The sequence below is a fragment of the Heterobasidion irregulare genome (genome assembly GCF_000320585.1).
Source record: "Heterobasidion irregulare TC 32-1 unplaced genomic scaffold scaffold_14, whole genome shotgun sequence".
Lineage (NCBI taxonomy): Eukaryota > Fungi > Basidiomycota > Agaricomycetes > Russulales > Bondarzewiaceae > Heterobasidion > Heterobasidion irregulare.
The window spans coordinates 92,500-117,321 of NW_009258210.1; the positions used below are offsets into that span (position 1 = coordinate 92,500).

At 60.5% G+C, this 24,822-nt stretch overlaps 14 protein-coding genes across 14 annotated transcripts; 8 read left to right on the plus strand and 6 right to left on the minus strand.

The window, feature by feature from the left end:
- Nucleotides 1–74: 74 nt before the first annotated feature.
- On the plus strand, nucleotides 75–4,212 carry HETIRDRAFT_456197 (uncharacterized protein; the record flags this gene model as incomplete). The annotated part of the gene is made up of 5 exons (XM_009554825.1): nucleotides 75–84; nucleotides 159–384; nucleotides 451–1,370; nucleotides 1,433–1,770; nucleotides 1,831–4,212. 5 exons carry the CDS (start codon nucleotides 75–77, stop codon nucleotides 4,210–4,212), a joined length of 3,876 nt encoding a protein of 1,291 aa, XP_009553120.1.
- A 375-nt stretch (nucleotides 4,213–4,587) lies between these two features.
- HETIRDRAFT_165142 (Ca2+ transporting ATPase) lies at nucleotides 4,588–4,911 on the minus strand (the record flags this gene model as incomplete). Its single annotated transcript, XM_009554826.1, has 1 exon — nucleotides 4,588–4,911. The coding sequence occupies one exon, from the start codon at nucleotides 4,909–4,911 to the stop codon at nucleotides 4,588–4,590; it is 324 nt and encodes a 107-aa protein (XP_009553121.1).
- A 179-nt stretch (nucleotides 4,912–5,090) lies between these two features.
- Nucleotides 5,091–6,749, minus strand: HETIRDRAFT_332132 (uncharacterized protein; the record flags this gene model as incomplete). The annotated part of the gene is made up of 2 exons (XM_009554827.1): nucleotides 5,091–6,313; nucleotides 6,344–6,749. The coding sequence occupies 2 exons, from the start codon at nucleotides 6,747–6,749 to the stop codon at nucleotides 5,091–5,093; spliced, it is 1,629 nt and encodes a 542-aa protein (XP_009553122.1).
- A 999-nt stretch (nucleotides 6,750–7,748) lies between these two features.
- Nucleotides 7,749–11,702, plus strand: HETIRDRAFT_39936 (P-type ATPase; the record flags this gene model as incomplete). The annotated part of the gene is made up of 13 exons (XM_009554750.1): nucleotides 7,749–8,207; nucleotides 8,258–8,510; nucleotides 8,563–8,644; nucleotides 8,694–8,980; nucleotides 9,044–9,117; nucleotides 9,165–9,309; nucleotides 9,369–9,530; nucleotides 9,584–9,831; nucleotides 9,883–10,612; nucleotides 10,665–10,802; nucleotides 10,863–11,015; nucleotides 11,074–11,276; nucleotides 11,331–11,702. The coding sequence occupies 13 exons, from the start codon at nucleotides 7,749–7,751 to the stop codon at nucleotides 11,634–11,636; spliced, it is 3,240 nt and encodes a 1,079-aa protein (XP_009553045.1). The 3' UTR covers nucleotides 11,637–11,702.
- Nucleotides 11,703–12,562: 860 nt separating this feature from the next.
- On the plus strand, nucleotides 12,563–13,081 carry HETIRDRAFT_332605 (uncharacterized protein; the record flags this gene model as incomplete). Its single annotated transcript, XM_009554828.1, has 1 exon — nucleotides 12,563–13,081. A coding segment is annotated over one exon (519 nt), but the record flags the coding sequence as incomplete, so codon positions are not given.
- A 264-nt stretch (nucleotides 13,082–13,345) lies between these two features.
- On the minus strand, nucleotides 13,346–14,265 carry HETIRDRAFT_456201 (uncharacterized protein; the record flags this gene model as incomplete). Its single annotated transcript, XM_009554829.1, has 4 exons — nucleotides 13,346–13,564; nucleotides 13,626–13,688; nucleotides 13,768–14,045; nucleotides 14,085–14,265. 4 exons carry the CDS (start codon nucleotides 14,263–14,265, stop codon nucleotides 13,346–13,348), a joined length of 741 nt encoding a protein of 246 aa, XP_009553124.1.
- A 56-nt stretch (nucleotides 14,266–14,321) lies between these two features.
- HETIRDRAFT_108633 (uncharacterized protein) lies at nucleotides 14,322–14,657 on the plus strand (the record flags this gene model as incomplete). The annotated part of the gene is made up of 1 exon (XM_009554830.1): nucleotides 14,322–14,657. One exon carries the CDS (start codon nucleotides 14,322–14,324, stop codon nucleotides 14,655–14,657), a length of 336 nt encoding a protein of 111 aa, XP_009553125.1.
- Nucleotides 14,640–15,719, plus strand: HETIRDRAFT_437243 (uncharacterized protein; the record flags this gene model as incomplete). The annotated part of the gene is made up of 3 exons (XM_009554831.1): nucleotides 14,640–15,179; nucleotides 15,252–15,627; nucleotides 15,694–15,719. Exons 1-3 carry the CDS (start codon nucleotides 14,727–14,729, stop codon nucleotides 15,717–15,719), a joined length of 855 nt encoding a protein of 284 aa, XP_009553126.1. The 5' UTR covers nucleotides 14,640–14,726.
- A 53-nt stretch (nucleotides 15,720–15,772) lies between these two features.
- Nucleotides 15,773–17,070, minus strand: HETIRDRAFT_144814 (uncharacterized protein). Its single transcript, XM_009554832.1, has 2 exons — nucleotides 16,385–17,070; nucleotides 15,773–16,326 (listed from the first exon to the last, which is right to left on the minus strand). Exons 1-2 carry the CDS (start codon nucleotides 16,512–16,514, stop codon nucleotides 15,827–15,829), a joined length of 630 nt encoding a protein of 209 aa, XP_009553127.1. The 5' UTR covers nucleotides 16,515–17,070; the 3' UTR covers nucleotides 15,773–15,826.
- Nucleotides 16,844–17,888, plus strand: HETIRDRAFT_456204 (uncharacterized protein; the record flags this gene model as incomplete). The annotated part of the gene is made up of 3 exons (XM_009554833.1): nucleotides 16,844–17,287; nucleotides 17,359–17,794; nucleotides 17,863–17,888. 3 exons carry the CDS (start codon nucleotides 16,844–16,846, stop codon nucleotides 17,886–17,888), a joined length of 906 nt encoding a protein of 301 aa, XP_009553128.1.
- A 188-nt stretch (nucleotides 17,889–18,076) lies between these two features.
- Nucleotides 18,077–18,688, minus strand: HETIRDRAFT_456205 (uncharacterized protein; the record flags this gene model as incomplete). Its single annotated transcript, XM_009554834.1, has 3 exons — nucleotides 18,077–18,366; nucleotides 18,418–18,499; nucleotides 18,524–18,688. The coding sequence occupies 3 exons, from the start codon at nucleotides 18,686–18,688 to the stop codon at nucleotides 18,077–18,079; spliced, it is 537 nt and encodes a 178-aa protein (XP_009553129.1).
- Nucleotides 18,689–19,522: 834 nt separating this feature from the next.
- Nucleotides 19,523–20,214, minus strand: HETIRDRAFT_16710 (uncharacterized protein; the record flags this gene model as incomplete). The annotated part of the gene is made up of 3 exons (XM_009554737.2): nucleotides 19,523–19,630; nucleotides 19,709–19,926; nucleotides 20,031–20,214. Coding segments are annotated over 3 exons (510 nt in total), but the record flags the coding sequence as incomplete, so codon positions are not given.
- Nucleotides 20,215–21,760: 1,546 nt separating this feature from the next.
- Nucleotides 21,761–22,835, plus strand: HETIRDRAFT_442648 (uncharacterized protein). Its single transcript, XM_009554835.1, has 3 exons — nucleotides 21,761–21,829; nucleotides 21,908–21,913; nucleotides 21,973–22,835. Exons 1-3 carry the CDS (start codon nucleotides 21,772–21,774, stop codon nucleotides 22,827–22,829), a joined length of 921 nt encoding a protein of 306 aa, XP_009553130.1. The 5' UTR covers nucleotides 21,761–21,771; the 3' UTR covers nucleotides 22,830–22,835.
- Nucleotides 22,836–24,066: 1,231 nt separating this feature from the next.
- Nucleotides 24,067–24,693, plus strand: HETIRDRAFT_57139 (uncharacterized protein; the record flags this gene model as incomplete). The annotated part of the gene is made up of 3 exons (XM_009554762.1): nucleotides 24,067–24,265; nucleotides 24,318–24,541; nucleotides 24,613–24,693. 3 exons carry the CDS (start codon nucleotides 24,067–24,069, stop codon nucleotides 24,691–24,693), a joined length of 504 nt encoding a protein of 167 aa, XP_009553057.1.
- Nucleotides 24,694–24,822: the final 129 nt, after the last annotated feature.

Genomic DNA, 24,822 nt, shown 5'->3' on the forward strand with positions numbered 1-24,822 from the left:
CGCGAACGGTCACGCACCGCAAAAGTGCGAGCGTGGGCGGCAGGGCGGGGTCGACGGCGCGCGGTCACCACGCGATGGCGGTGTGTGCGTCGACCGACTGGGGCGGGGGCGCGTCGGACGCGGGGCGGCGGAGGGCGGGGAACGCGGGCCATAAATAGCAGGTCGCGGCGGGCCGGGGGGGGCACCTGAGCGGGGAGCGCCGGATTTGACGGAGGCCGCGCCGGGGAGGGCTGGGCCGGTGGCTGGAGGGAGCTATTTCGGGGCGGAAGGTCGGTTGTACGGCGGAGGCGCTCCTTATAACTCCCTCGACGCCCTCCACGTCCCACTCCCTCGCCTCGCGTCGACAGCGCCGCGCACCCAGCCCTGGCCTTGTGCTCTTCACGTGTGCGTGCAGTAGGTTTCCACCCCTTCATCTCGGTCGGAAAGCAGGACGCTGGATCCGCTCGCTAGCCCGGGGCGCCCAGCGGACGGGGGCGCTTGCGAGGGTGCTGCGGTCGGCGCCCCCGCGTCAGCGCCAGTCCCGCTGGTGGAGACGCAGACGCGGACCCGGACGGTTGCCGGACGGCGGTTGGACGGGGACGTGGGCGGAGACGGAGACGGAGGCGAGGCTGGGGCTGAAGGGGCCTCGCAGCACGCGGCGCGGGCGAGGCGCGTGGCAGGCGTGCTCGGACCCTCGACGTCTTCCGTCGACGCTTATGAGCCCGCGCGGCCTCCTCTCCTCCCCGCTCGCTCCCCTCTCCGCCCCCGTCCCCCCACACGCCCCGCCACAGCCACAGCCACCTCCAGCCACCTCCTACAACATTCATCCTCCTCGCCACCACCCTCTTCGTCCTCGTCCTCGTCCTCTTCTTCACCGCTACCACCACCGCTACCACCACCACCACCACCACCACCAGCGGATCCACACCCATCTCCACCCGCGGACGACGAAGAGCCCAGTGCTGACGAGCCCGCACCCGGCGCCGCCATGCCACTCCTGCGCAATCGCAGCTTCGGCTCCCTCGCCAACCTCCTCGACTCCCTCCAGCCCGCGCCCACACCCACCAACGACCTCAGATCGATCCCGATCTCGTCCCCCTCCGCACCCGTCGCCCTCGCCCGCCCTCGATCCCACTCCCACTCCCACTCGCCCTCGCCCCCGCCCTCGCGCTCGCACGTGCCACCGCACGCGCACTCGCACTCGGCGTCCTCGGCCTCGTCCACGCCCCAGCCCGACAAGCCGCTCCCCGTGCCCCCAGACCCCTCCGCGCCCCCGCCGGCCCCCGCCATCTCCAAGCGCACCCACGCCCTCCTCGAGCTGCTCTCCTCCGAGCGCGCGTACGCCTCGGACCTCGCCCTCATCCGCGACATCCACATCCCGCTCGCCCTCGGTGCGTGCCCCCGCCGCGCCTCGTGCGTGCGCGCGCGCTCATCTGACCGTTTCGCTTTACAGGCAAAGAGGCCCCGTTCCCTCTTCCATCCGCCCCTGCCAGCGCCGCCGCCGCCGCCGCCGCCGCCACAGACACCCCGACCGTCATCCCCTCCTCTGCCTCCTCCCGCACCCTCTCCACCGCCTCCTCCTCCACCGCCGTCTCGTCCGCCTCGGGCGCCGCCCCTGCCGCCGCCGCCGCGGCGCCGATGACCCCGCACGACGCCCACACCATCTTCGGCAACGTCGCCGAGCTCGCGCTCTTTTCCGACGCGTTCTCCGAGCGCCTTGAGGACGCCCTTGGCGACGTGCTCGAGGGCGGGAAGGGCCCCGACCACGTCGGCGAGGTCTTCATCGAGATGGTGCGTCCGCGTCCCGCCTTTTGCCGCTCGTTCCAGTGCTGACGGTCCCGCGCCCGCCAGATCCCGCACATGGAGCCGCCGTACAAGACGTACATCACGCACCACCCGACCGCCGTCGCGCACCTCAACGCGCTCCCACAAACCCCCGCGCTCGCCGCCTACCTCGCGCACACGCGCACGCTCGCCGCGTCCCTCACCCACGCCTGGGACCTCCCCTCGCTCCTCATCAAGCCCGTCCAGCGCCTCCTCAAATACGCCCTCCTCCTCGCCGCCGTCCTCGACGACACCCCCGACTCCCACCCAGACAAGCCCCGCCTCCGCACCGCAAAGTCCATGATCGAGGCCGTCTCGCGCGCCGTCAACGAGGGCCGCCGCCGCCGCGAGGTCGTCCGCGACATCCTCGCCGCCGCCGACCCCGCCGCCAAGAAGAAGCCCGCCCCACCCGTGCTCGCGCTCCCCCTCGTCCTCGCCGCCGCCGTCCACATCGGCCGCGTCACAAAGGGCCGCCCGCCCCTCGCCCCCGCCGACACGGACGAAACAGACGCCGTCGCGCGCCTCGAGCAGCGCCTCAAAGCCGCCCTCGCCTACGCCCACGCACTCGCGCGCGACGCCCTCGCCTGGGCCAGCGCCGCCCGCGCGCTCGCCGCGCAGCTCGCCACCTGGGCCCGCGCCTTTGGCCGCGCGCTCGGCATCACGCCCGAGCAGGCCTCCGAGGCCTTCGACGCCTTCTGCGCCGTCGCGGACCCGCAGCTCACCGCGCTCTCCGACGCACTGGACGCGACGCTCCGCGCGCGCCTCCTCCCGCCGCTCCGCGCGCTCGTCGAGTCCGCCGCGCCCCCCTTGCGCCTCCTCGACGCGCTGCACGCCCTCGCGCCCGCGCACGCCGCGCTGCTGCACCACAGCGCCGCGCGCGGGCGCCCCCCTCCGGCGCTCCTCGACGCGTCGCAGGCGTACGTCGCGCTGCGCGGGGAGCTGCGCACCGAGCTGCCGAAGTTCCTGCGCCTGGTGGATAAGGCGCTCGCGCACGCGCTGCAGGCCCTCGCGGGGTGGCAGGCGCGGTACTGGGCGGACGTGCGGGATTGCTGGGCGGAGCTGTGGGATGCGCTGCGGGTGGAGGGGGAGCGGAACGCGGGGGCAGAAGAGACGGAGAGGGTGTGGCGCGAGCGGTGGGAGCTGGTCGAGCGCGAGGTGGCGGCGCTCGGGATCGTGGGTGCGGAGCGGGCGCCGCTGCGGGCGCGCGGGAGCGGCGGCGCAGGAGGCGGAGGGAGTGGTGGTGGGAATGATGACGCCGCGGGTGGGGGCGGTCACAGCGGGAGCAGCCAGAGCCATAGCAGCGGCAGCGGGAACAGCAACAGCAGCACCACGCGCGCAGGGGCCGTCGCCTCGATGCTCAACGCCCTCGACCCCATACGCCCCTCCACCGCTTCCCCCTCGTCCCCGCCCCCTGTCCCGCCCCCCTCGTCCTCCCGCGACCCCCCGCGCGCACGCCCCTACGGCTACGGCTTTGCACCCGCCCTCGCACGCGCTCCCTCCTCCTCCTCCTCTTACGCCCACGCCCCCGCGCCGCGCAGACGCCGCTCCAGCGAGAGCCTGCACTCCATCCGCTCCGCGCGATCCGCGCTCTCCTCCACCCGCTCCGCGCGCACAGACGACTCCGCCCTCGCGCGCCCGCCGCCCTTGCCGAACTCGCACTCGCACTCGCAGCCGCACACCCCCCCGTACCCATACCATCACCAGCAGCAGACGCAGACGCAGAAGCAGAAGCAGAAGCAGAAGCAGCTGCCGCCCCCGCGCCGCGCGAGTGCTCCGCTGCCGCTGCCGCTGCGCAAGGCGCCCTCGCAGGGGCGCTTTGCCCGCGAGGCAGAGCCCTCGCCGCCGGATAGGGACCGTGACCGTGGCCGTGACCGCGACCGTGATAGGGGCCGCCTCCAGCGCGCGCAGAGCCTGCGGCAGAACTTTATGGACACGTTCCGCGCGCCGCGCACGGGCTCGCGCAAGGCGCGCGCGACCCAGGCGCAGGCTCAGACGCCGGCCTACGCTCCGCCGGCGTACGGGGAGCCCGAGGACGATTACGACTATGCCTACGCCGACGACAACCCCGCCGACGCCGACGCCGACGCCGACGCCGCAGCCGCGGACGACGCGGCGCTGATCACGCAGTGGCGCGGCGCGCGCGCGCTGTACACGTGCCGCGTCGTGCACGCGTGCGCGCCGCCGCCGGGCGTGGCGTACTGCGGGCTGCCGTTCTTCACGCTCGCGCTCGGCGCGGCGTTCGACGTGCTCAAGGAGGCGGGGCACCCGAGCGCGCACCGCGATCTGCCGCTGTATGTTGATGATGGGGAGGACTGCTTGTTGCTTGTGCGGGAGAGGGAGAGGGAGAGGGAGAGGGGGGAGGGGGCGCTGGGGTGGGTGTTGGCGAGTTTCGTGTATCCGTTGGAGTGAGCGCGCGCGTCGAGTTGTTGTGTTGGGGTTTGGGTTTGGGTTTTTGGGACGAGGGTGGTGTGTGTGTGTGTGTGTGTGTGTGGTCTTTCTCTCCTTGTTTCCCCGTGTCTCTTCCTCTTCCTCTTTTCCTTTCTCTCTCTTTCTCTCGCTCTTTTTTTTCTGTTTTTTTCTGACTCTTGCTTCTCGTGCTGCTCCCTGACTTTTGTTAGTTTGCTGTGACCTTCGCTCTTCTCCATGTGCATCTTGTCAGCCCATCTGTTGTTGGATTAGCGATACCATCTGTATGTGATCTAGACGGCGGTGTCTCGTTGCGTGTGTGTTTGTACTTATGGATCTAGGAACCCTCATGCTATAGTCCACCACCATAATTTGACATCAGGAAATCGACAAATTTCTGCTTTTTTGTATGGTCCCAGCAGCCTGATATCGGTCGATCCAAGCACCAATGACCCCACTTTGTGCGCGTTTTCTCAGCAACGTCGAAGCCCACGACTCTGCCGCGTTCAGCGACCGCTCGTACCTCCTGCGGCCCTCGTGCAGCGCCATCGAGGACCCGGCGAGGCCCAGCAGAAGACACAGATCGTTTGCTGGCAGGGCCTCCGTCTGGAACACCGCCTGCATCAGGGGCACATACACCAAGGCGAGTTGCGTGAAGAACGAGACGGAGACCGTCCCGAGCAGCATCCGGTTCTGCGTCATCCCGCACCCGAGGCCGCGGTTCTGCAGGGCCGATACGAGGTCTAGGAATACGAAGCAGGTGAACGTCTGAAGGCGAAGGATGTCAGTGTTTGCTCGACGGGCATGCCAGGCGAGTCATACCATAGAATGTTCAGAGAGAAGGAACAAGCGTGTATTGGGATTTGGAGAGTAGATGGTGTTTAATCGAAAACATCGGCAGCCGTGGGGAAGATGTTAGCAGGGAAACAGAGCTCCTTCAAGCGCTCGAGGAGGAAAGTGATGGGGGTAACATAAGTGCAGTCCGATACCTTACCGGATCCGCCACCACCGGTGAGCATACCAGCAACAGCACCCCGGCCGTTGATGACAGCCGCGCCAGAATCTCCACCTTCGGAGAATGCGCCAGATTTAGAAGTGCGAGGCAACACGGCGACCTCCTTTGAAAATACACCAGGCTTGGTCTTGATTGCTTTGCGAACGACCGAACAGATGTTGTTGAGACATCCGACAGTGAGCCCTGAACTGCAGCCACGCTTGAAGACCATGATGGTCGGGTCACCTCTGTCATCAATGTTCTTGGGGTTAGGTTTACACATTTCGTCGTTGGAAAGGGTGCCACGGAACTGGAGGAGGCGGTTAGGAGGGTACTCGAAAGAAGGTTGGTTGGCGGGGTTAGGGTGCATCCAGGCGGTAAGGGTCTTGACAGGGATCTCAGTCCCGAGGTCGATGACGTTGCCAATGAAGTTGGTGGCATCAATTTTGGTGGTATCGACCTCTATGATTGCAATATCTTGAGTAAAACCGTCCTTCCCTACGCTATGGATGAGAGGGGGAGAAAGAACAACATGACCAATGATACGACTCTTCGGGTCCTCCCAGTCTCTTTTGAGGTCGGCAAGGAACAGCTTGAGCTGTTTGACAGCTTTTTCCGCCTTGTCTAACTGGGGCTGGATATCTTCTCGTTCCGCCTGAGCATCGTCCAGGTCCTCCATCTTATCAGCAACCTTCAACCGAGCCCTAAGATGCGCAATAACGATATGTGTGCCCCCGATCTCCTTCTCGATGTCCTGGATACGAGCTTTGAAGCCATCCGCGCCCATTAACAAAACATTCCTGCGGGGTCCAGATCTGTGGTACTCGTAATGATCGTTCTCCTCATCAACACGGAAAAGAACATGTTTAGCAGTAAGGAGGAAGAGCTTGCCCGGCTTGGAAGAGACAGTGAAGAAAAGCGTAGCTGTTCCTTGGATGTTAGGCGTCTTTTCGGCGCAGATGGTGATACCGAGAGCGGTGGAGAAGGCCTCTCGCACATGGACAGTGGGGTTGGAGGTAGGGACAGGCTTATACATTTTCGCGAAGGTAGAGATTACAGATGCACGTATTTCAACGTGGACATCCTCAATACCGTTTTTGAGAAGAAAACCTCTGAGGCCAACAGCGACTTCAACGCCACGCTCGGCAGAGAGGGAGCCAGGTTCAACGCCAACCCAGATGATAACGGGAGAAATGGGTTCGTTGATTATTTTGATGCGGACTGGGTCAAGGCTGCTGTACTGCACTTCTTGTTCCACCATATAGTTATGCATAGCAACGCTAATGTCATCCTCCCAGACATCACATAGAGGGTGTTTGCCGACACCATGTAACTCCCTGGGTTGGATGTAGGCGTCCATACCCGTCGGCATGGCCCAAGTGTCATGACTAGAACGAGCGATAAAGTAAGGCTGGGAGGGAATGCCATAGTATCTGTGCTCGGCTTCTTCGGCAGAAGGAATGAAGGGGGCATTCGGAACAAGGTTCGGGGGCGTGCGGGTGAAGGTGATGCGAAGAGGGAGCAGACGGTCCTCGTTGGCAGCCATATCGAAAAACGTCTTGGTCAACGTGGTTGTGTTAGACACTGAGAAGATTTTAGGGCGGGGAAGGAAAAAAGGAAACAACAAGGAAAGGGCAAAGGAAAATGAGACGCACTGGAGTTTGGCAGCTCAGTAGAATGGAGCAAAGTGTAAAGTAGAGAAGTAGAAAACTTGGGACAGAGCGAGCAATGGCACATACCTTTATAGTCGAAGCTTCTCAAGGAATTTCCTTGGTGCTGCTCGATCTGGTTTGATCACTTGTCACCGCTTGGGCCTTGCTTCTCTCCTCAATTTTGACGTACTGATCTATGGTCTGAGGGGTGGAACGGAGAAGGAGGTTGATAGACGAGGTTCGTGAGAGAGATGGAACGAGATTCGGCGGGAACGTAGGAGCTTCAGTTAGCGGGACACAGCAGGATACAGCCAAACCCACCCATACGTCAGACATCCCTGATGGGTCACCCTCAGTAAGAACGGAAATTCAAGTGGACGTCATGCCCAGTCAAAAAATGGTCATTTTGTCGTATATCCGTCACGAAAGCAGTGCAGGAGTCGTGTGAAAGTCGTGTCCAATCTTGGCAGTTTATGACTTGTGCATAACTTTTCGCGCCACTTTCTTGACGGATACATGACAAAAGACCCTTTTTTTGACTGAGCTTGACGTTCACCTGAATTCCGTTTTTACTGAGAGTCACCTTCCTAATCGAAGCAGACTTTTGCGCAGAACTCTAGAGAACTCTACTCTTATTTGGAAACCGGCTCATATGTATTGCAGTCTCTAACTGCCACGACTGTTCTTCAATTTCTCTGTATTACTGTAGCAGCCATCTATACTCTCAACACTTAGCTTGGGAAACAAGCAGTATCAAGCCCGTGCATAGGTGAGAAATACCAATATCATCTTTTGACCTATCAAGCTTATGTCTCAAACGCGCGAATTCTGTGCTCGCGACTCAGAGCTGTGCGCTTGACTGCGGTTCGGGCCCTTGACAATTCTCTCTACCCATGGGCTACGAACGCAGACCTCCCAATATATATCCCGATCAGGGAACCTCGTTCTCTGCGTCATCGTCAACCACGTACTCACGACGCGTTCAGCAACAGGCTCCACGAACTCCATCTCCCCCGGCTTCGGCATACTTCTCAAAGTTCGTCGGTGACGAACAGGAACCACAGCCAACGCCCGATGCTCAAGCACACTTTGCATACTCCACGACTCTTCGCAGACACCACTTGGATGGACCACTTAATCTCGGAACTCCTCATTCGAGCACTTTTCCCGGACTAGAGTCTCTGCGGTCTGCGGTCACAGACGAAGGCCCTTCCGGCCTTTGGGGTAGATTGGTCAAATTGGTGACTGGAAGAGCAGGGCAGTCTTCAGAGAATGGTTATACATCGGTGCCCACAGGTGAGCAGAGACAACAAGAGACGCCTTCAGCGCGTTACGCAAATCATACCGTCGAGGTGCGTGAATTGACGCGCCATTGCCTTGCACGCTCTCTGACCATGCGTAGAGCACACTTGCATCGTTCCAAACGTCCGCAACAGATGGACTCCACTCCAACTCTGTACCATCCCTCCGCGCGATTCATGGATACAATGAATTCTCGGTCACCACTCCGGAGCCGGCACTTTTGAAGTTCGCAAAGACGATCTACGAGAGTCCCTTGATTTTGCTTCTGTGTGGAAGTGCCCTGATCAGCGCAATCATGGGAAATATCGATGACGCTGTCAGTATAGCCGTGGCCGTTCTAATCGTCCTGACAGGTGAGTGAAAGTAAACGCGTCGCACTTGGCTATCAATGACAGGCCTTCGCAGTCGGCTTCATCCAAGAACGGCGGTCAGAGAAGAGCCTGGAAGCATTGAACAAGCTCGTTCCCCATCATTGTCATATAATTCGGTATCTCCTCATCCCCTTCATTCAGCTGGCGTCATCTAATGTATCTCAGGGATGGCAACGCTATTCATGTCCTCGCCAACGAGGTCGTACCAGGCGATATCGTCACCTTTTCTACAGGCGATCGTATACCCGCAGACGTGAGGCTGATCTCGGCCGTCGATCTAGAAATAGACGAGAGCAGTTTGACGGGCGAAACTACCGCGAGGCGGAAAGATACCGATCCGTGTCGCGCTCAGAACGGAAACGCGCATGCTGGTCATGTACATTCCACAGGTGAGACCGTTGCTCTGGCTGACAGGACGTGCATCGCATACATGGGCACCCTGGTTAGGAATGGTGAGATACTCGGTTTCAAAATGCGCAATCTCAAATTAATCCATGCGATTTATTTCCGCACAGGTAGAGGATCAGGCGTGGTCATTGCCATTGGCACACAGACCGAGTTTGGTGTTATTTTCTCCATGATGCAGGATGTAAGTCAACAAGCACGTTCTGCATCCTCTCTGTAACACATTATTAGGTGGAAGAGCGTCGGACACCGTTACAACTGAGCATGGACGAACTGGCACAGAAACTCTCGTTCATCTCCTTCGGCATCATCGGCGTCATCTGTCTGATCGGTGTTCTGCAGAAACGCTCATGGCTCGATATGTTCACTATTGGAGGTAGGCAAACGGATATATCATGTTGTGCGATGACTCAGCCGGTCTTTGCTCAAGCGTAGTATCCCTCGCTGTTGCTGCTATCCCGGAAGGCTTGCCGATTGTCACCACGGTAACACTCGCCTTGGGTGTGCTCCGCATGTCCAAGAGAAAGGCCATTGTTAAGAAACTACACTCCGTCGAGGCTTTAGGGTCGATCTCCGTCATCTGCTCGGATAAAACCGGTATGCAACGATTGATCACCGGTGTGCTCATTGTTAATCTGTCAACGTCTCAGGAACTCTTACGAAAAACGAACAAACTGTCACGGAATTGTATTCCGTCGACGAGGCAGTAACGATTGATCCTTCTTCCCCAACACCTCCACATCGTGTTTCGGCAGCACTGTCGAAGACACTCAAGATCGGAGCTCTGTGTAACAATGCATCTATAACCCGTAACGAAGAAGGCATCCATGTGGGCCAGTCCACAGATGTGGCTCTGCTTAACATTCTCCCCGTTTTCGACATGCCAGATCCCAGACATGTACGCACGTTTTTCTTTCCTTCCGAAATCATTTTTTAATCTGCTCGCTAGAACTTCACACGACTCTCCGAACTCCCATTCAGTTCTGAGCGAAAGTACATGGCCTTGAGCGGGACGCACTCGGGTCAAGTGGCGACTCTGCCCAGCGTGTCCATGCTGAATGGGTCAAGCCGGGAAATGTACTATATCAAAGGCTCGATCGACGCGATCCTCGACCGATGCAAATTCTACTACGTCGCGGAAGACTCGACACCAGGCCTCGACGCCAACATGCGAAGCGTCATTCTAGGGAAAGCTCAAGCCATCGCGAGCCGCGGTCTTCGCGTCATCGCAATGGCATACGGATTCGGATCGGTCGAAAGCGGGAGCGCAGCGCCTTCCAGACCTCCGTCACGAGCGTCCACGCACTCGCAGAACAAGGAAGGGGCCAATCTCGTTTTCACCGGCTTTGTGGCGATGCTAGACCCTCCACGTAAGGGCGTGGCGGACGCGATTGGGCTCCTGCAGAGCGGTGGAGTACAGGTAGTGATGATCACCGGCGACGCCGAACAGACTGCGCTGTCGATCGCGCGCGACCTCGGGCTGCGGGTCCCGCGCGGAGCAGATGCGAGCGACAGATTCTGTTTGACAGGGCAGGCGATCGATCAGATGACGAAGGCGCAGCTCAAGGAGCGTGTCGGTGGCGTGAGTGTGTTTGCGAGGACGAGCCCGAAGCACAAAATGGCTATCGTCGAGGCGTTCCAAGCGAGGGGCGCGATCGTCGCGATGACAGGTGACGGCGGTACGTTCATACCTCAATTTGGCATTCGCATGCTGAGTGGAGTTGGCGTTAGTGAATGACGCGCCGGCCCTCAAGATGGCTGACATCGGGGTTTCGATGGGCAAGAGTGGTACGGACGTGGCCAAAGAAGCTGCGGACGTCATCCTCGTAGACGATAACTTCAGCACTATCTTACCTGCGGTAGAAGAAGGTGTGTTCTGCAGGTCTATGCTCGCTGTTCGACGATTGACTCGAGGCATGGTGTCGGAAGGCAAATCAATATTCCATAATATCCAAAACTTCCTGTCGTTCCAACTTAGCACGGCCGCGGCTGCACTAACACTGATCACTCTCAGCACACTACTTGGGCTGAGCAACCCCCTAAATGCCATGCAGATCCTGTTCATCAACATTCTCATGGACGGTACGGTCGCGATATTGGGTGATAGTGCTTGGTTTCCTAAACATGGCATCATACATAGGTCCGCCTAGTCAATCGCTCGGAGTCGATCCCGTCGATCACGCCATCATGAAGAAACCCCCAAGGAGGAAAGACGAGCCGATCATCAGTCAACGCATACTGTATCGTATCCTATTTTCCGCGTCTATCATTGTCATCGGAACGCTGTTCATCTACACCTTTGCCCTGTCGGACGACCATATGTCTCGGCGCGAGCAAACTATGGTATGACCCGTCTGGCATGTTAATTGAGCAAACACTGACATCCTTCGCCTTCAGACATTCACCTGCTTCGTATTCCTAGACCTCGTATCGGCCCTGCAGAACCGCGGCCTCGGGTGCGGGATGACGCAGAATCGGATGCTGCTCGGGACGGTCTCCGTCTCATTCTTCACGCAACTCGCCTTGGTGTATGTGCCCCTGATGCAGGCGGTGTTCCAGACGGAGGCCCTGCCAGCAAACGATCTGTGTCTTCTGCTGGGCCTCGCCGGGTCCTCGATGGCGCTTCACGAGGGCCGCAGGAGGTACGAGCGGTCGCTGAACGCGACGGAGTCGTGGGCTTCTGCTACCGAGGAGATGGCATAAGGAAATAAGGAGGCAGTACTAGACAGCTGATATTGTTTCATTTATTTTCCATGCTGAGACCGGCTGAGCGATCAAGCGAGTATCAAACCGCACTAGACTGTTTCTTGTGACCGGGAGGTGAACGAGGCGGCGTAAGATGAAGAAGTCAAGTCGCTGCCTGAATACGTCCCACAACAGTCTCACAACTTCTCGTCTCGGGCTTAGTGCGTAACAGCATTCTCGGGCTCCCTGGTCCATTTACGCACTTTTATTCGTCACGACAGGCGCATGTGGGTCAAGACAAATACCGAGGCCCGTCAACGCCGCGGGCGGCGGGGGGGCCAGAGTGTGATGGCCCAATTATCCCCAATGTGCGTGAGTATCAGGCGTCCGAGGCGCGTGGCTGTGCAGAGCCGGCGAAACGGGATCTGATCACAGACGAACGACCGCAATCTTCTGTGTTGGTCAGCAACGGAGACTGATTAGATCTGATCCGCTTTCGTCGAGATCCCTTGCAATTTACTGTAATAGCTAGCCGGGACCAGATCGCCGACCCTGGCCTCCTCGAGTCGCTCCGATCCAGTCTGGCCGCGCGCTCGCTCGCTCGGGCAGTCGAGCGCTCGCGGATGGAGCGGGGCTGGTACTCACATTAACGGCTCTCAGGGTATAGCGCATACGAGCCATCGATCCCTCACGAGCACCCATGAAGTCTGAATCCGCCTCGCTGTCATCCGCGCCCTCGAAGCGCATCGTCGCGTCGCGGACGTTCGTCGTCGGCCTCAGCCTCTCGCTCCTCCTCAACCTCGCCGCCGTCCTCTACCAGCTGCACATCGTCGCACCGGGCCGGCCCTCGTACAGTACGTCGCTCCGCCTCGCCCCACCGCGCCCCGCGCACTCACTGCCCGCTCACCGCGCGCCCTCGCTGATCCCCGCGCCACGATCCAGCGTACGTCGGCGCCGACCGCCCGCGCGAGCTGCCGCTCAAGCTGCGGCGCGTGAACATGGCGTTCCACAACGACGAGGAGCACTACGCCATGGCGGGCGACCGCGCGTGGGCGGAGTGGAACGCGCTGCGCCCGCCGAACGGGGGCGACGTCTACCTCGGCGCGCACCCGCTCCCGTTCGGCGTGTCGATGTGGCACCAGCTGCAGTGCCTGAACCAGCTGCGCGAGGCCGTCGTGCACGGCGAGGACGGGACGCCGTACACGGCGCACTGCTTCCACTATCTGCGCCAGGCGCTGCTGTGCCGCGGCGACCTGACGCTCGAAGAGGGCGGCACGAGCATGGTGAACCCGAACGGGGAGGGCACGATCGCGCCGACGGTGAACATGTCGCACACCTGCAGGGACTGGCGACAGGTGTATGACTGGACGGTGGAGCAGCGGAAGACGTGGACGCCGGAGATGGTCAGGGTGCAGGAGGATATGGTCGAGGGCACGTTCCTCGCCATGGGCGAGGGCCTATAGCAGATTGTAGCCCGCTGCAAGCGTGTCACGCAAGGATGTTATGGAAGGTTTTTTCACAAGTGGTGTGCGCCGACGTCAAGAATGGCTTCTCGGACGCCGTCTAAGCTCTCTCTTCTGAAAATGGGGCGAATGACACGGTCTCCGCATTTCGTACATGGTTCACACAAAGTCACTACAAGGTTCACCCCGCATCTCCATTTAGAGCACCAAGGCATCCGTTCCATGTCCGGCTTCCCGCGGTTCGAGTGCACGGTGGGTTAACGTTCACGCCTGGCCGTTCATCGCGGCGTACGCCATGGGGTTCGAGTCGGGGAACGAGCGCTTCCACTCGTCCTCCATGTAGTTCCACACCTGGCGCCAGTCGCGGCACTGGTGCACGACGTCGTACCCGCCCGCGATCTCGGTGTGCACCTTGCCGTTCGGCATCACCTTCTTCACCGTCTGCCCCGGCTCGAGCGTGATGTCCGCGTTGCACAGCAGGGCCTGGAGAGATGCGTCAGCGAACACTCGGGCGCGCGTGAAAGGCGCAATGGGAATGACCGACCTGGCGCAGGTAGTTGAAGCAGTGCTTGACGTGCCCCGACTCGTCTTTGTCGCCCGCAAAGACCTGTCCCAGCGCGCACCGCACCGATGAGCACGTTCAATCCGACGATCCATACGTTGATATATGTATATAAAACACGCACGGCGCGCAAGCGGACGAGACAGTGCATCTGGTGGAACATGGTGACGCCGAAGAGCTCCTCGTGGCCGCCGAGCTTGATGTAGCCGCGGCCGAGGGGCAGGTTGGCGTCCCAGACGGGGCCGGCCTCGGGCGAGTAGATGTCCATGTAGGGCTCGCTGTCGTTGAACGGCATGTACACCGTACGGAGCGGGGTCGGGAGGTCGAGCTCGCGCGGCCAGTCTCCGTCCACGTACGCTGGCGGCGGGCACGCGCGCGGGGGTCGGCAAGGCGGCGGGTCAGCTGTGCATGCGCGGTGAGCGTGGAGCGGGGGAGACGCACTGTAGTGCTTCTTGCTCTGGGGGAGGATCTGCACGCGCAGCTGGTACAGAAAGACGAGGACGTTGAGGACGAGCATGAGGCCGCACGCGATGGCGACGATGGACGTGCGCACGCGGGCGGCGGCGCGCGGTTGGGAGGAGATGGGGGAGAGGATGTGAGCGGGCGAGGCCTTGGAGTTCATGATGGCAGGTCGAGGTGCGGGTCGCAGCAGCGCGCGGCAGGCATTTCTGGGAGGAAATGATATATGGCGGTGGGCGCAGGCGAGAGCAGAGCAGCGGGTGGCGCGAGTCGGTCACGGTGGCGCGATCGCGATTCGCGGTGCGATCCGGTGCACGTGCTCGTTGGGCGCTCGCGGCACTCCGACGACCCTTAGCTCAAGGGTTTAGCCCGGCGCTCGACGTCGCCTGCATCGCGTCCCGGTCGGCCTTTATGAACTCATCTGGGCTGTGCGATCGCGATCGTGGCACGTCCATGTGCACCGCAGGGGCTCGCTTCGCGCTCATCGGGCGCGTATATTTCTACGATCGTCGCTCGCTAAGCAGCTGGCACCCGGTCGACAAAGTCGGGCTCTAAGCACCCCCACCGTGTCGTGCACTCACGTCGCAGTCGCACACACCCGTCTGTCCCCCCCCCCCAGCCACGATGCCCTCCGCCCGCCAGCCCAACCGCGCCGAATACGAGCCCCTCAACCCCACCGCGACCGACTCCACCTCCGACCTCTCCTGGGAAGAAAAGCAGTCCTCCTCCTCGTCCTCTGCCGCTGCCGCCACCTGCTGCAGTGCTGCCTCAGGCGCCGCCGCGCTGCTCTCCCCGCGCGCGTTCTGGGCGCTCTGCGCCGTCGCCCTGCTCACCGTGCTCAACCTCGCGCTCTACCCGCGCACGCTCGCCACGAGCGCAGCGCACTACGCCCCGACCGGGCTCCCCACAATCGGGTCCAGCCCAGGCCTCGACCGCGCCCGCGCGCAGGGCGGCCTCGCGAGCTTCCGCTTCGTGAAGCCCGCGCGCATCGGGAGCGCCGACGCGCAGGACGCGCAGGACGGCAGCGCGGCGGAGGGCATGTGGGCAAAGGGCCGCGCCCTGCGCATGTCGCGCCGCGTGAGTAGTCCCGCCTTCTACCGCTTACTCCCCCGCGCCGTGCTGACCTGACGCGCACTCGCGCCGCCGCAGGAAACCGCGCTCGTGCAGTTCACGGTGCCGGACGGCAACGCGTCCGCCCCGTGCGCGATCGCGTTCTTCCGCCCGCCGCTCACGGTCACGTCCGAGCTCACGGGCGCGCTCGCGGCCGTCGAGGTCTGGGACGTGCCCGCGGCGGCGCTCTCGAGCTCCCCCTCGAGCTCCGCGGACGGCTCCGGCGACGCCCCGCTGTCGCTTGCGCGCGCGCAGGAGCGCATGGTCGCGACGCTTGATCTGACGCGGCAGGCTGCGCTCGCGACGAGCGGAGAGTTTGCGTGTGCGGCCGGCGAGCGGCGCGTGTTCGAGGTCCGGTGTCCCGCCGGGAAGGCGTGCGTCGTCCAGTACACGGACAAGCCCAGGCTGAACATCGGTATGCCGTCGCGCTTCTCTGGTTACTGTGCGCGCGGTTTTTTGACGATTCTGGGTGGGGTCACAGGATTTCAGCTGAGGAGGAAGATTTAGAGCGGTTTCGTATTCGTCAGTAGGAATTGATAAGCACACGTTGCGTTGTTTGAGTTTGAGATCGTTGCGTCCGAGGTTTCCGAATCAGCAATACATTGGCATTCTAACTACTCCCCCGTCTTGTTCATGACCGACGACTCCATCAGCCTCGCCTCCATGTCAGGCGTCCACGTCCGATGCCTGATCTCCGTCCAACTGTCCACCTGCGTCCAGTCTCTACACGTGTGCGCGACGCCCTCCCCAGGGATCACGCCCTTGCTGCCCGCTTCCTCTTCCCTGGGCTCGAGCGTCGTATCCGCCGCACACAAAATATGCTGCCTGATGTAGTGGAAGCAGTGCTCGGTGTGCTCCGAGCCGTCGTCCCCCACGGCGATAATGCTGCGGACGTGGTTGAGGCAGTGCAGCTGGTGCCACATGGACACGCTCCAGGGGAGGTGCGCCTGGCCGATGAAGACGTAGCCGCCCGCGGGCGGGCGGATGGCGTTCCACTCTGCCCAGGCTTGCACGCCGGAGAGGGGGAAGTGCTCCGGGTCGTCGTGGAAGGCCATGTTGACGGTGCGGACGGGCCCGAGGGGCAGCTCGCGCGGGTGGTCGTGGCCGAGGTACGCTGGGGCGGGAGACGCGCACGGTGAGCGCGATGCACGGTCGTGGAAAGCGGCACGTACTGTAAGATCTCAGCGGGTAGAGGACGTGGAGCTGGTAGAGGACGGCGGCGAGGTTGACGAGGAGAGAGAGGCCGAAGGTGGCGGTGAGCAGCGAGGACGTCGAGGGCGCAGAGAGGCGGCGGGAGAGCATGGCGGGTGGGTGTGGTCGTCTGGAGAGCGATCCCTGCGAGCGACGCTCTCTCGCCCTCTGACTTGGGCGAGCACACGCGCAACGTTGCGGTCTGACCGAACGACCGGCGCACCCGATCGCGATCATCCAGGGTCGGCTCGCGCGGGCGCCAGATTGCGGTAGATCGGCATCGGGCGCTGATGTCCCCGATCGGTCCGTTCGTCGCGTCAAACTGGTCCGTCACCCTGACCTCTCCCGCCATCCACCCCCGGTGATGGCGCCGTCTGCCCTGCTCTCGATTTCTGCCTGTCCATCACCCCCCCGTTGCACCGACCCCCCACCGCACCCCCATGCTCTCCTTCCTTCGCTCCCTCACCGTCCCCCGCACAGAGTACGTCTCCCTCGCCCCCACCGGCGAGGGCGACCCCGGCGAGGACGATGCCCTCCTCTCCGCGCGCTCCTCCTCCCCTCACACCCTCGACGCCAAACGCGCCGCCAGCCATCCCGCCTCCACGCTCGGTCTCAAGTCGTACATCCTCATCGGCCTCCTCGCGTCCCTCCTCATGCTCAACGTCTCCCTCCTCCCCTTCACCCTCTCCCGCGCCGCTGTGTCCGAGGCTGCCCTCCGCCGCCTCCCGTACCCCGACCAGCGCCTCGGCCTCGAGCGCGCCGCAAAGGCGATGCCGCGCCCCAAGGCGTACGCGTACCAGTGGCCAGACAAGATCGCGCGCCTCAGCCAGAAGCTCAAGCACTCCGTCTACGGCGCAGGCTCCCAGGTAAAAATAACCGTCGAAGTAAGCCCCGCAGATCGTCCACGCACGCCCCCACGCTGGCGCTGACCCACCCCGCGCGCATCGCGCCCCAGGACACGACGCTCATGCGCTTCCCGCTCCCCGAGGCGGGGTCAGACAGGTGCGCCATCATATGGACCCCGCCGCCCCCGCTCGGCGTGCGCAAGCAGGACCTCACGACCAAAGGCGACGTCACCGAGATCGAGGTCTGGTCCGTGATCGCGCCGCACGGCGCCGCGCCCAGCGCAGGCACGGGCACGGCCTCGGTCGACGACATGGACTGGGACGCGCTCTCCTGGGCGACGCGCCCCGTGCGCGGAGAACTCTTGGGTACGCTCGACCTCACCGCGCGGCCCAACGCGACGACGGTCGAGTTCGCGTGCCCGGTGCCGGCCCCGGCGCACGGCCACGGCGGCGGGGGCGGGCCGGCGAGCTTGACGGTCGAGATGCGGTGCCTGCGCGTCGCGTGCTACGTCGAGTTCATGCAGGTGCCGTTCTTCCCGAAAATGGGTGAGTGTTGTGTTGGTGTTCTGGTTTCGGGCGTGGGTGCGGTGCGGTGCTGATTGTGGGTGTGGCAGGCTTCGAGCTCGTGCGGAGGCAGTGATGGGCTAGTATATACAGAGGAGGAATCTATGTCGATGAATGGAATGAATCGTGGTTGACCGCGCATGCGTGAAGTCGTTCGCAAGCGACCCCCAGACTGCAGCCTGAGATATCCTTCGCGTATAGTTTACTCCAGAGGAGCTTCACTTGACTTGTTATTCAATACACTGGCTACCGACGCCTCGCCTCTCACGCGTGCACGAACTCTGCGCACCACACGGGGCGCGCGGCGCTGAGGCTCCACTCTGCGACGCACAGACGCGTCGCGTGCGGCGCGAGGGCGGCGAGGAGCGCGGAGAGCACGCGCGGGGACGCGAAGTACCACGTGCAGAGGGATAGTACGGCGACGTCGAAGGGCGGCGCGTCGGGCGCGCGGGCGGCGAGGAAGGCGAGTGGGTCGGCGTGGGCCCAGGTGATGCGCGGGCCGAGGGGGCCGGCGGAGAGGTGCGCCTGCGCCTGGCCGAGCGTGAACGGCGAGCCTAGGGGTCGCGTGAGCAGCGCGGACGACGTCAGTTTTTGTCCGGACTCACCGTAATCGAGCGCGCCAGGGTCGACGCCAGTCACGTGGCCGGTCTCGCCCACGAGCTCTGCTAGCACGGCAGTGGTGTCGCCCTAGCCGCAGCCGATCTCGAGGACGCGCGCGCCGGCGGGGATGACCCAGTGTGCGATTATGGCGGCGCGGTGCGCAGTGGACTGGAGCTGGACCTTGAAGTGCTTCGGCTCGTGGAGGCAGAGGCCTGCGACGGTATCGGGGGAGAAGGGTGCGGGCAGGGTGGGCGGTCGAGCGGCGGCGGCAGACATTGATTGTGATGCGTGAGATTGAGTGTGATGTGAGGATATTGGGGCGGATAGATCCGGATAGATGGGGTAAGTTAGTGACTTTGCTGATGTCGAGGAGCGATCGACTGGAGAAAGCGAGAGGAAAGAGGCGCGCGCCGGTATGGTGTTTAGTATAGCCAGTCACAAGACTCTTGATTCAGGGCTAGAGCGCTGAAGCGCGCGCACGAAACAGGTTCAGCATGGCCTTCGGATCTGACGCGTGTTCTCTTCTCGTTCCCTATGTCGCCACACCTCGTTTTCCTTCACCCACATGGCGTCAACCCGCATCGGTATATGTCAGAGCCGTTCTAATAGCAGATATCAGCGACCTCCATCGTACCTGTCTAATATCGTACCTGTCTATCGCAGAGCCTATATCGCGCGCATCGACGACCGCATGGTGTGCGTCCAACGAAGGTCGGTCGGCAATGGCATGGCCGCAAACGTGACATAGGATGTCACACCGGAACGGGGCTATCGGCGTCTGTGGTCTGTTCCTGCCAGTTCCCGAGCACCTGGCGTGCCCTAATTTCGGACGCGATCCGGAAGAGGCAAATATGCTAACGTTTGTTTCCCCGCATTCCGTACATTAATGACGGGTTGATTGCCGTTCTGACGTGCACCGCGTGCACCCGCTCCTCCTTATTGACGCGCTGATCCGTCAGACTCTGATGTGGCAGCCCTTGCGCGGACGGGTTGTACGTGAAGTTCCCGCTCTCATCTCCTCGTGGGTTGTGTCTAGAGCGGCGCTCGGCGATGCCTTTCCACGCAGAATGACTTCCTTTTCCATGACTGTATTCCCCCTGCGCCTATGTACTACAGATACTCCTCTGGCATCGGGATAAGCGTCTCGTTGTTCCGCGCACACATCGCCGGATAATCCTGCGGACGATCCTCTACATCCACAAGCTTCACGTCCGAACACTGCCCGTAAAAAGAAACACAATTCCTCAGAACTCCAATACGCGAACGTACGTACTTGAAGAATAAAGAAGAACGCACGTGAAATGCTGTCGCGTTCGTCGCTGGGTCGCGTGCCTCAAACAGGAACACGCCATATTCGGGCGCGGTCGCCGCCTGCGAGGGGGGCACCGTTGGCGGCGGCATCTGCACATCGAAGCAGAGCTGGCCTGAGGGCGCGATCGGCACATCCGTCGCGATCGTGTACGTGAAGTCCTCGCGCTTGCGCGGGACGCGCGCGCGCGCATAGTGCACGCTCACTGTCGCCCCACCCGCCCGCATAGACCGTGGACAGACAGAACGGAATGAAGAAAAGAGGGTCAGCGCGCAGGCCCCGCGCCAGGAGTGACGAGCACGCGCGCACCGAGGTCTCCTGCGTTCCCCGAAAACGATACGAACGTGCGCTTGTATCCTGAGAACGGCTGTGGGCCGTGCACCCACTCGCCACACAGCGGGTAGAACTTGTCTAGGGGTTGCCGGTGCGGTGCGGGCGCGGCGCGCGTCGCCCACGGGAAGTGCACGCTGAATGACGCACGCGCATGCGTGGTGCTTGATTCCGAGCTGGATGAACCGGCGCTGGAGTGGTGGCCGGCGGTGTGGCCAGGGTCGGCGGCGAACGCGGAAAGGGAGAGGATGGAGAGGAGGAAGGGAATAGAGGAAAGGAGCATAGCGAGGTCGTGCATGGGTCAGAGTGGAGTGGAAATTCGGTACCTCTGAGGAAGAGAGGCAGTCGACCAGCGGACACGCTTGCAAGGGACGAAAGAATAGGTGATCTTGCGATGGGATGTTGTCGTATGGCACCGTCACTTGCTCATCTGATGGAGTTCATCAGATTCCCCGGCTGGCCCACCGGGAAAACAGAGTATCAGACGCGGCTTTGCCTGTCCATTCTGGGATGACGGACATGAGGCAGAGTTAGTATGGAGTGTGCCCCCGACCAAGTCGGTGTGTCAGCCCACTCCTTCTGCGTGATCACGACAAAGATACCTGTACATGGTCGTGTTCATGCGCCCTGCTCTGATTCCAAGTACTACTTACTGTACCCACGTGGAGGATATCACCAGTCATCATCATGTCATTTCGTTGGAGCCCCAAAAGACAATGCGGAGTACGCGACCCTGACAGAGCTCGAAACAAAGTGGGCTTGCGAGCACCGCCTGACCCGGTTCGATTCGATTCGACTCCATAAGTAGGCCCCAATGCTCCTAAATATATTGCTGATCATCGCAATTTTTTTGGACTTAGTCACCGCTGTGCGTTCAAGGGTCATCTCGAGTCCTGATCTGGAGCGGAATAAAGTACTTTGTTTGACATAGCACTCACCTCAGCTCCGACGCGCTTCGTGGCTGAACCAATACGCTGATATAGCGCCGCCGCCAACAGACTAAGAATAGATATCGTGCGCTCATCTCTGAGTCGCAGCGGGACTGCTCGAGGTGGGACCATCGCCGCTTGCCGAATGAACAGAAAACAAGCGCCCAAAAACAAGCGCCCTGCCAAATCTATGATCTAGCGATGGTGCCATTGTCACTGGCTAGATGATTGATAGGCTAGCATCTCTGTACATGTGCTGCGGTGCTTGTCCATGGCCCCTCGTCCAATCTCTGTCAGTGGAAAGGACTGAAAGGTACAGGGATAAATGGCGAGCAATTACAAGCGGTGATGATCGCTTAGGTTGATTTATCTGTTGACATGATCTTCTATATCTCCAAATACCTCTCGCCTCAAGCCGGGGGTTAGCCGGAGGCCGATATCCTCGAGCCGATATGCAGTGCACCGACCTAATGCGCCCGCATGGTGCGCCCGCACAGCCGGCGCACGATGGAAGTATCAGTCCCTGTCATCCAGATCGCGATGCTCGATGTCATTGGTTGTGCGATGGACTGACGAATGGGCGGACTTGGTTCGGAGCGAACTCAGGTCGGTTCGTCGATGAATATTGGCGCACGAAGATCGCGGCAGGTGCGTTACGTGGGGACGGTTCACTGTGCGAGCTGAGACGCAGGAAGGGTGATGCGACACATATTTAAGGCGCGATGGAGAGGCAGTGTGAATCCATCGTTTTACGACAACCCCATCCTCCGTTCATACATTCGATACTCGCCATGCAGTTCCGCACCTTTGTAATTCTCTCTGCCTTCGTGTTGGGGGCACATTCCCGAGGTAGGTTCCCTGGGGTTACTTCTCTTGAGAGAGGTTATTGACGGACGTCGTTGCGGATCGCCATGACTTGGCCCTCAGCTGTCGGTAAGCACTGTTTCAATCGGATCCACGCTCATGGAGCTGATGCTGATGGTCACATGCAGCTCGTGGATATGAGGATGCAAGCGTGGCGTATCTCGACAAGCGCGTTCCCCACTCGTACGGGATCGACGCAGATGAGACCCTCGACAAACGCGTTCCCCACTCGTACGGAATCGACGCAGATGAGACCCTCGACAAACGCGTTCCCCACTCGTATGGCATCGATGCCGATGAGACCCTTGACAAGCGCGTTCCCCACTCGTATGGCATCGACGCAGATGAGACCCTCGACAAACGCGTTCCCCACTCGTACGGAATCGACGCAGATGAGACCCTCGACAAACGCGTTCCTCACTCGTACGGAATCGACGCAGATGAGACCCTTGACAAGCGCGTTCCCCACTCGTATGGTATCGATGCGGATGAGACCCTCGATAAACGCGTTCCCCACTCGTATGGTATCGATGCGGATGAGACCCTCGACAAGCGCGTTCCTCACTCGTACGGTATCGACGCCGACGAGACCCTCGACAAACGCGTTCCTCACTCGTACGGAATCGACGCGGATGAGACCCTTGACAAGCGCGTTCCCCACTCGTATGGCATCGATGCGGATGAGACCCTCGACAAGCGCGTTCCTCACTCGTACGGCATCGATGCGGATGAGACCCTCGATAAACGCGTTCCCCACTCGTATGGTATCGATGCGGATGAGACCCTCGACAAGCGCGTTCCTCACTCGTACGGTATCGACGCCGACGAGACCATCGACAAACGCGTTCCTCACTCGTACGGAATCGACGCGGATGAGACCCTTGACAAGCGCGTTCCCCACTCGTATGGCATCGATGCGGATGAGGCCCTTGACAAGCGCGTTCCTCACTCGTACGGAATCGACGCAGATGAGGAACTCAACTGAGCGTCTGTATAAGGTATTTACTCGACCATTTCCGCGACTTTCTGTAATCTGACTCACTATTTGTGATCTGCAGTCGTGGGCGCGCGGGGTTGGGTTCGCAGTCACAGTTATTAGTCCACGAGTTTACGCATTCATGAGCATGTATCCGTTTGACGATTTCATCAGTATTTTAAATGCATCATCTGTCTCGTATGATGACCTATAAGATATATATAAGTGAGCGAGGGATTAGTCCTAGATCCCAGGAAGACATACGAGTTAAGGTAATCTATACTGCAACCAGCCCTGGGGTTGAACGGAAGCGCAGAATGGAGTAGAATTGTACGTGGACCAGCATCCTTTTTCAACCAACAGTGAATTTTGTTGTCGTTGTGAGGTTGCGACAGTAGGACTAGGATAACGAGCACAAGTGGGTAGAGTCAGTGGTAGAGTCAGTTCAAATTTCACGCGTCACGACGCCAGCATCTATGATTTCATGTCACGTGGATCTGTTTACCAATGGTGGGTCCTCCGGATTGGTGCTCTCGTCGTTGACGATATCTTTGACATGCCAGTCGAGAAACATCCACGAAGGGGACGCAGCCGCTCACTGAGCCCACATGGCAACAAACGGTTCGAACGCGAAGCACCACCTCATGCTGAGCGTCACTATTCACCCCCACCGCGGAGACCACCGCACGAAGGTTCTCCATCGCGAAGCTTGCACCGACATCGTTCGCGCTCCCCACCGCGTCGCTCACGTTCACGTTCACGAGATAGACTCAGGGATAGGCATGACCGGGAAGATGGCCGGGAGAAGAGACGTGCAAGGTCTCGTCCACGCTCAGGAGACAGGGATAGGGACTCCAGGGAGAAGAAAAAGGCGAGGTCGCGTTCACGATCGCGGGACAGAGATGACCAAGACAAAAAGCGTGTAAGATCACGCTCACACTCTCGGAATAGAGAACGAGGGTCGAGGAGAGACAGAAGCAGGGAGAAACGGCCGCGATCGCGGTCGAGTTCAAGGTCAAGTTCTTCCTTGTCAGACTCGGAGCGACGACGAAAGCGACGGAAGGAGAAGCACAAGAAGCGAAGGAGCCGCAGTCGAAGTAGGGATCGTGACAGAAAGGAGCGAAAGAAGGAGAAGAAAGACAAAAAGGTGAGTGTTCGTCTCCGTGGGGCGTCCGACATATTTGTCTGAACGATCGCTTTATGGTACAGAAGAAGAGCGCTGCTGTAGGTAGCCAATGGGGCAAGTATGGAATCATCGCTGAGACCGAGTACGCATCTTGATGCACATTATTATGCTGCTGCTGACTTCGTCTGCGACAGCATCTACAATAAGGAACAAGAGTTCCGTGCATGGCTTGTAGAAGAGCGCATGCTAAACCCAGAAACGATATCAAAAGATCAGAACAAAAAGGAATTTGCTCGTTTTGTGGAAGATTTCAACACAGGTACGCGATATTTAGGGATCCTCTATATGAGCACTGACATCTCTCGACACAGCCACTCTACCCCATGAAAAATTCTATCACATGGAGGCATACGAACGGCGCATGTCGGCACTCCGTGCTGGCGAGTACATTCCCCCAGCCGACGACAACTATGACCCCTCTGCAGATCTCCGTGCACTTCAAAACCAGCACAAACGCAAAGAAGTCGAGCACGAAAGCTATCTCAGTAAGGACCAGCTGCAGGCTTTGCGAAGAGTGCAGCAGGAACGAATTGAGGTCCGTCATCCCTTCTTGAGTCACTACCACGACGATGCCTCAGTCTCGATTGGTCTAACCCCATTTTTCAGGCGGGTAAGATGAAACTTTTGGGCATGGATATCAAGCACGATATGGGTGTTCGTATGGACGGTACCATGTTCGATGGCTGAACATTATTCCATTATTAGTGATGAATGGTCATTTTGTATAGTATGTCTCTTGTGGAGTTTCTGTCTTTCTCCATGCTATCTTTTTCAAGGTCCATTCCATCTGAAGCACTAATTGATGCATTAAAACGG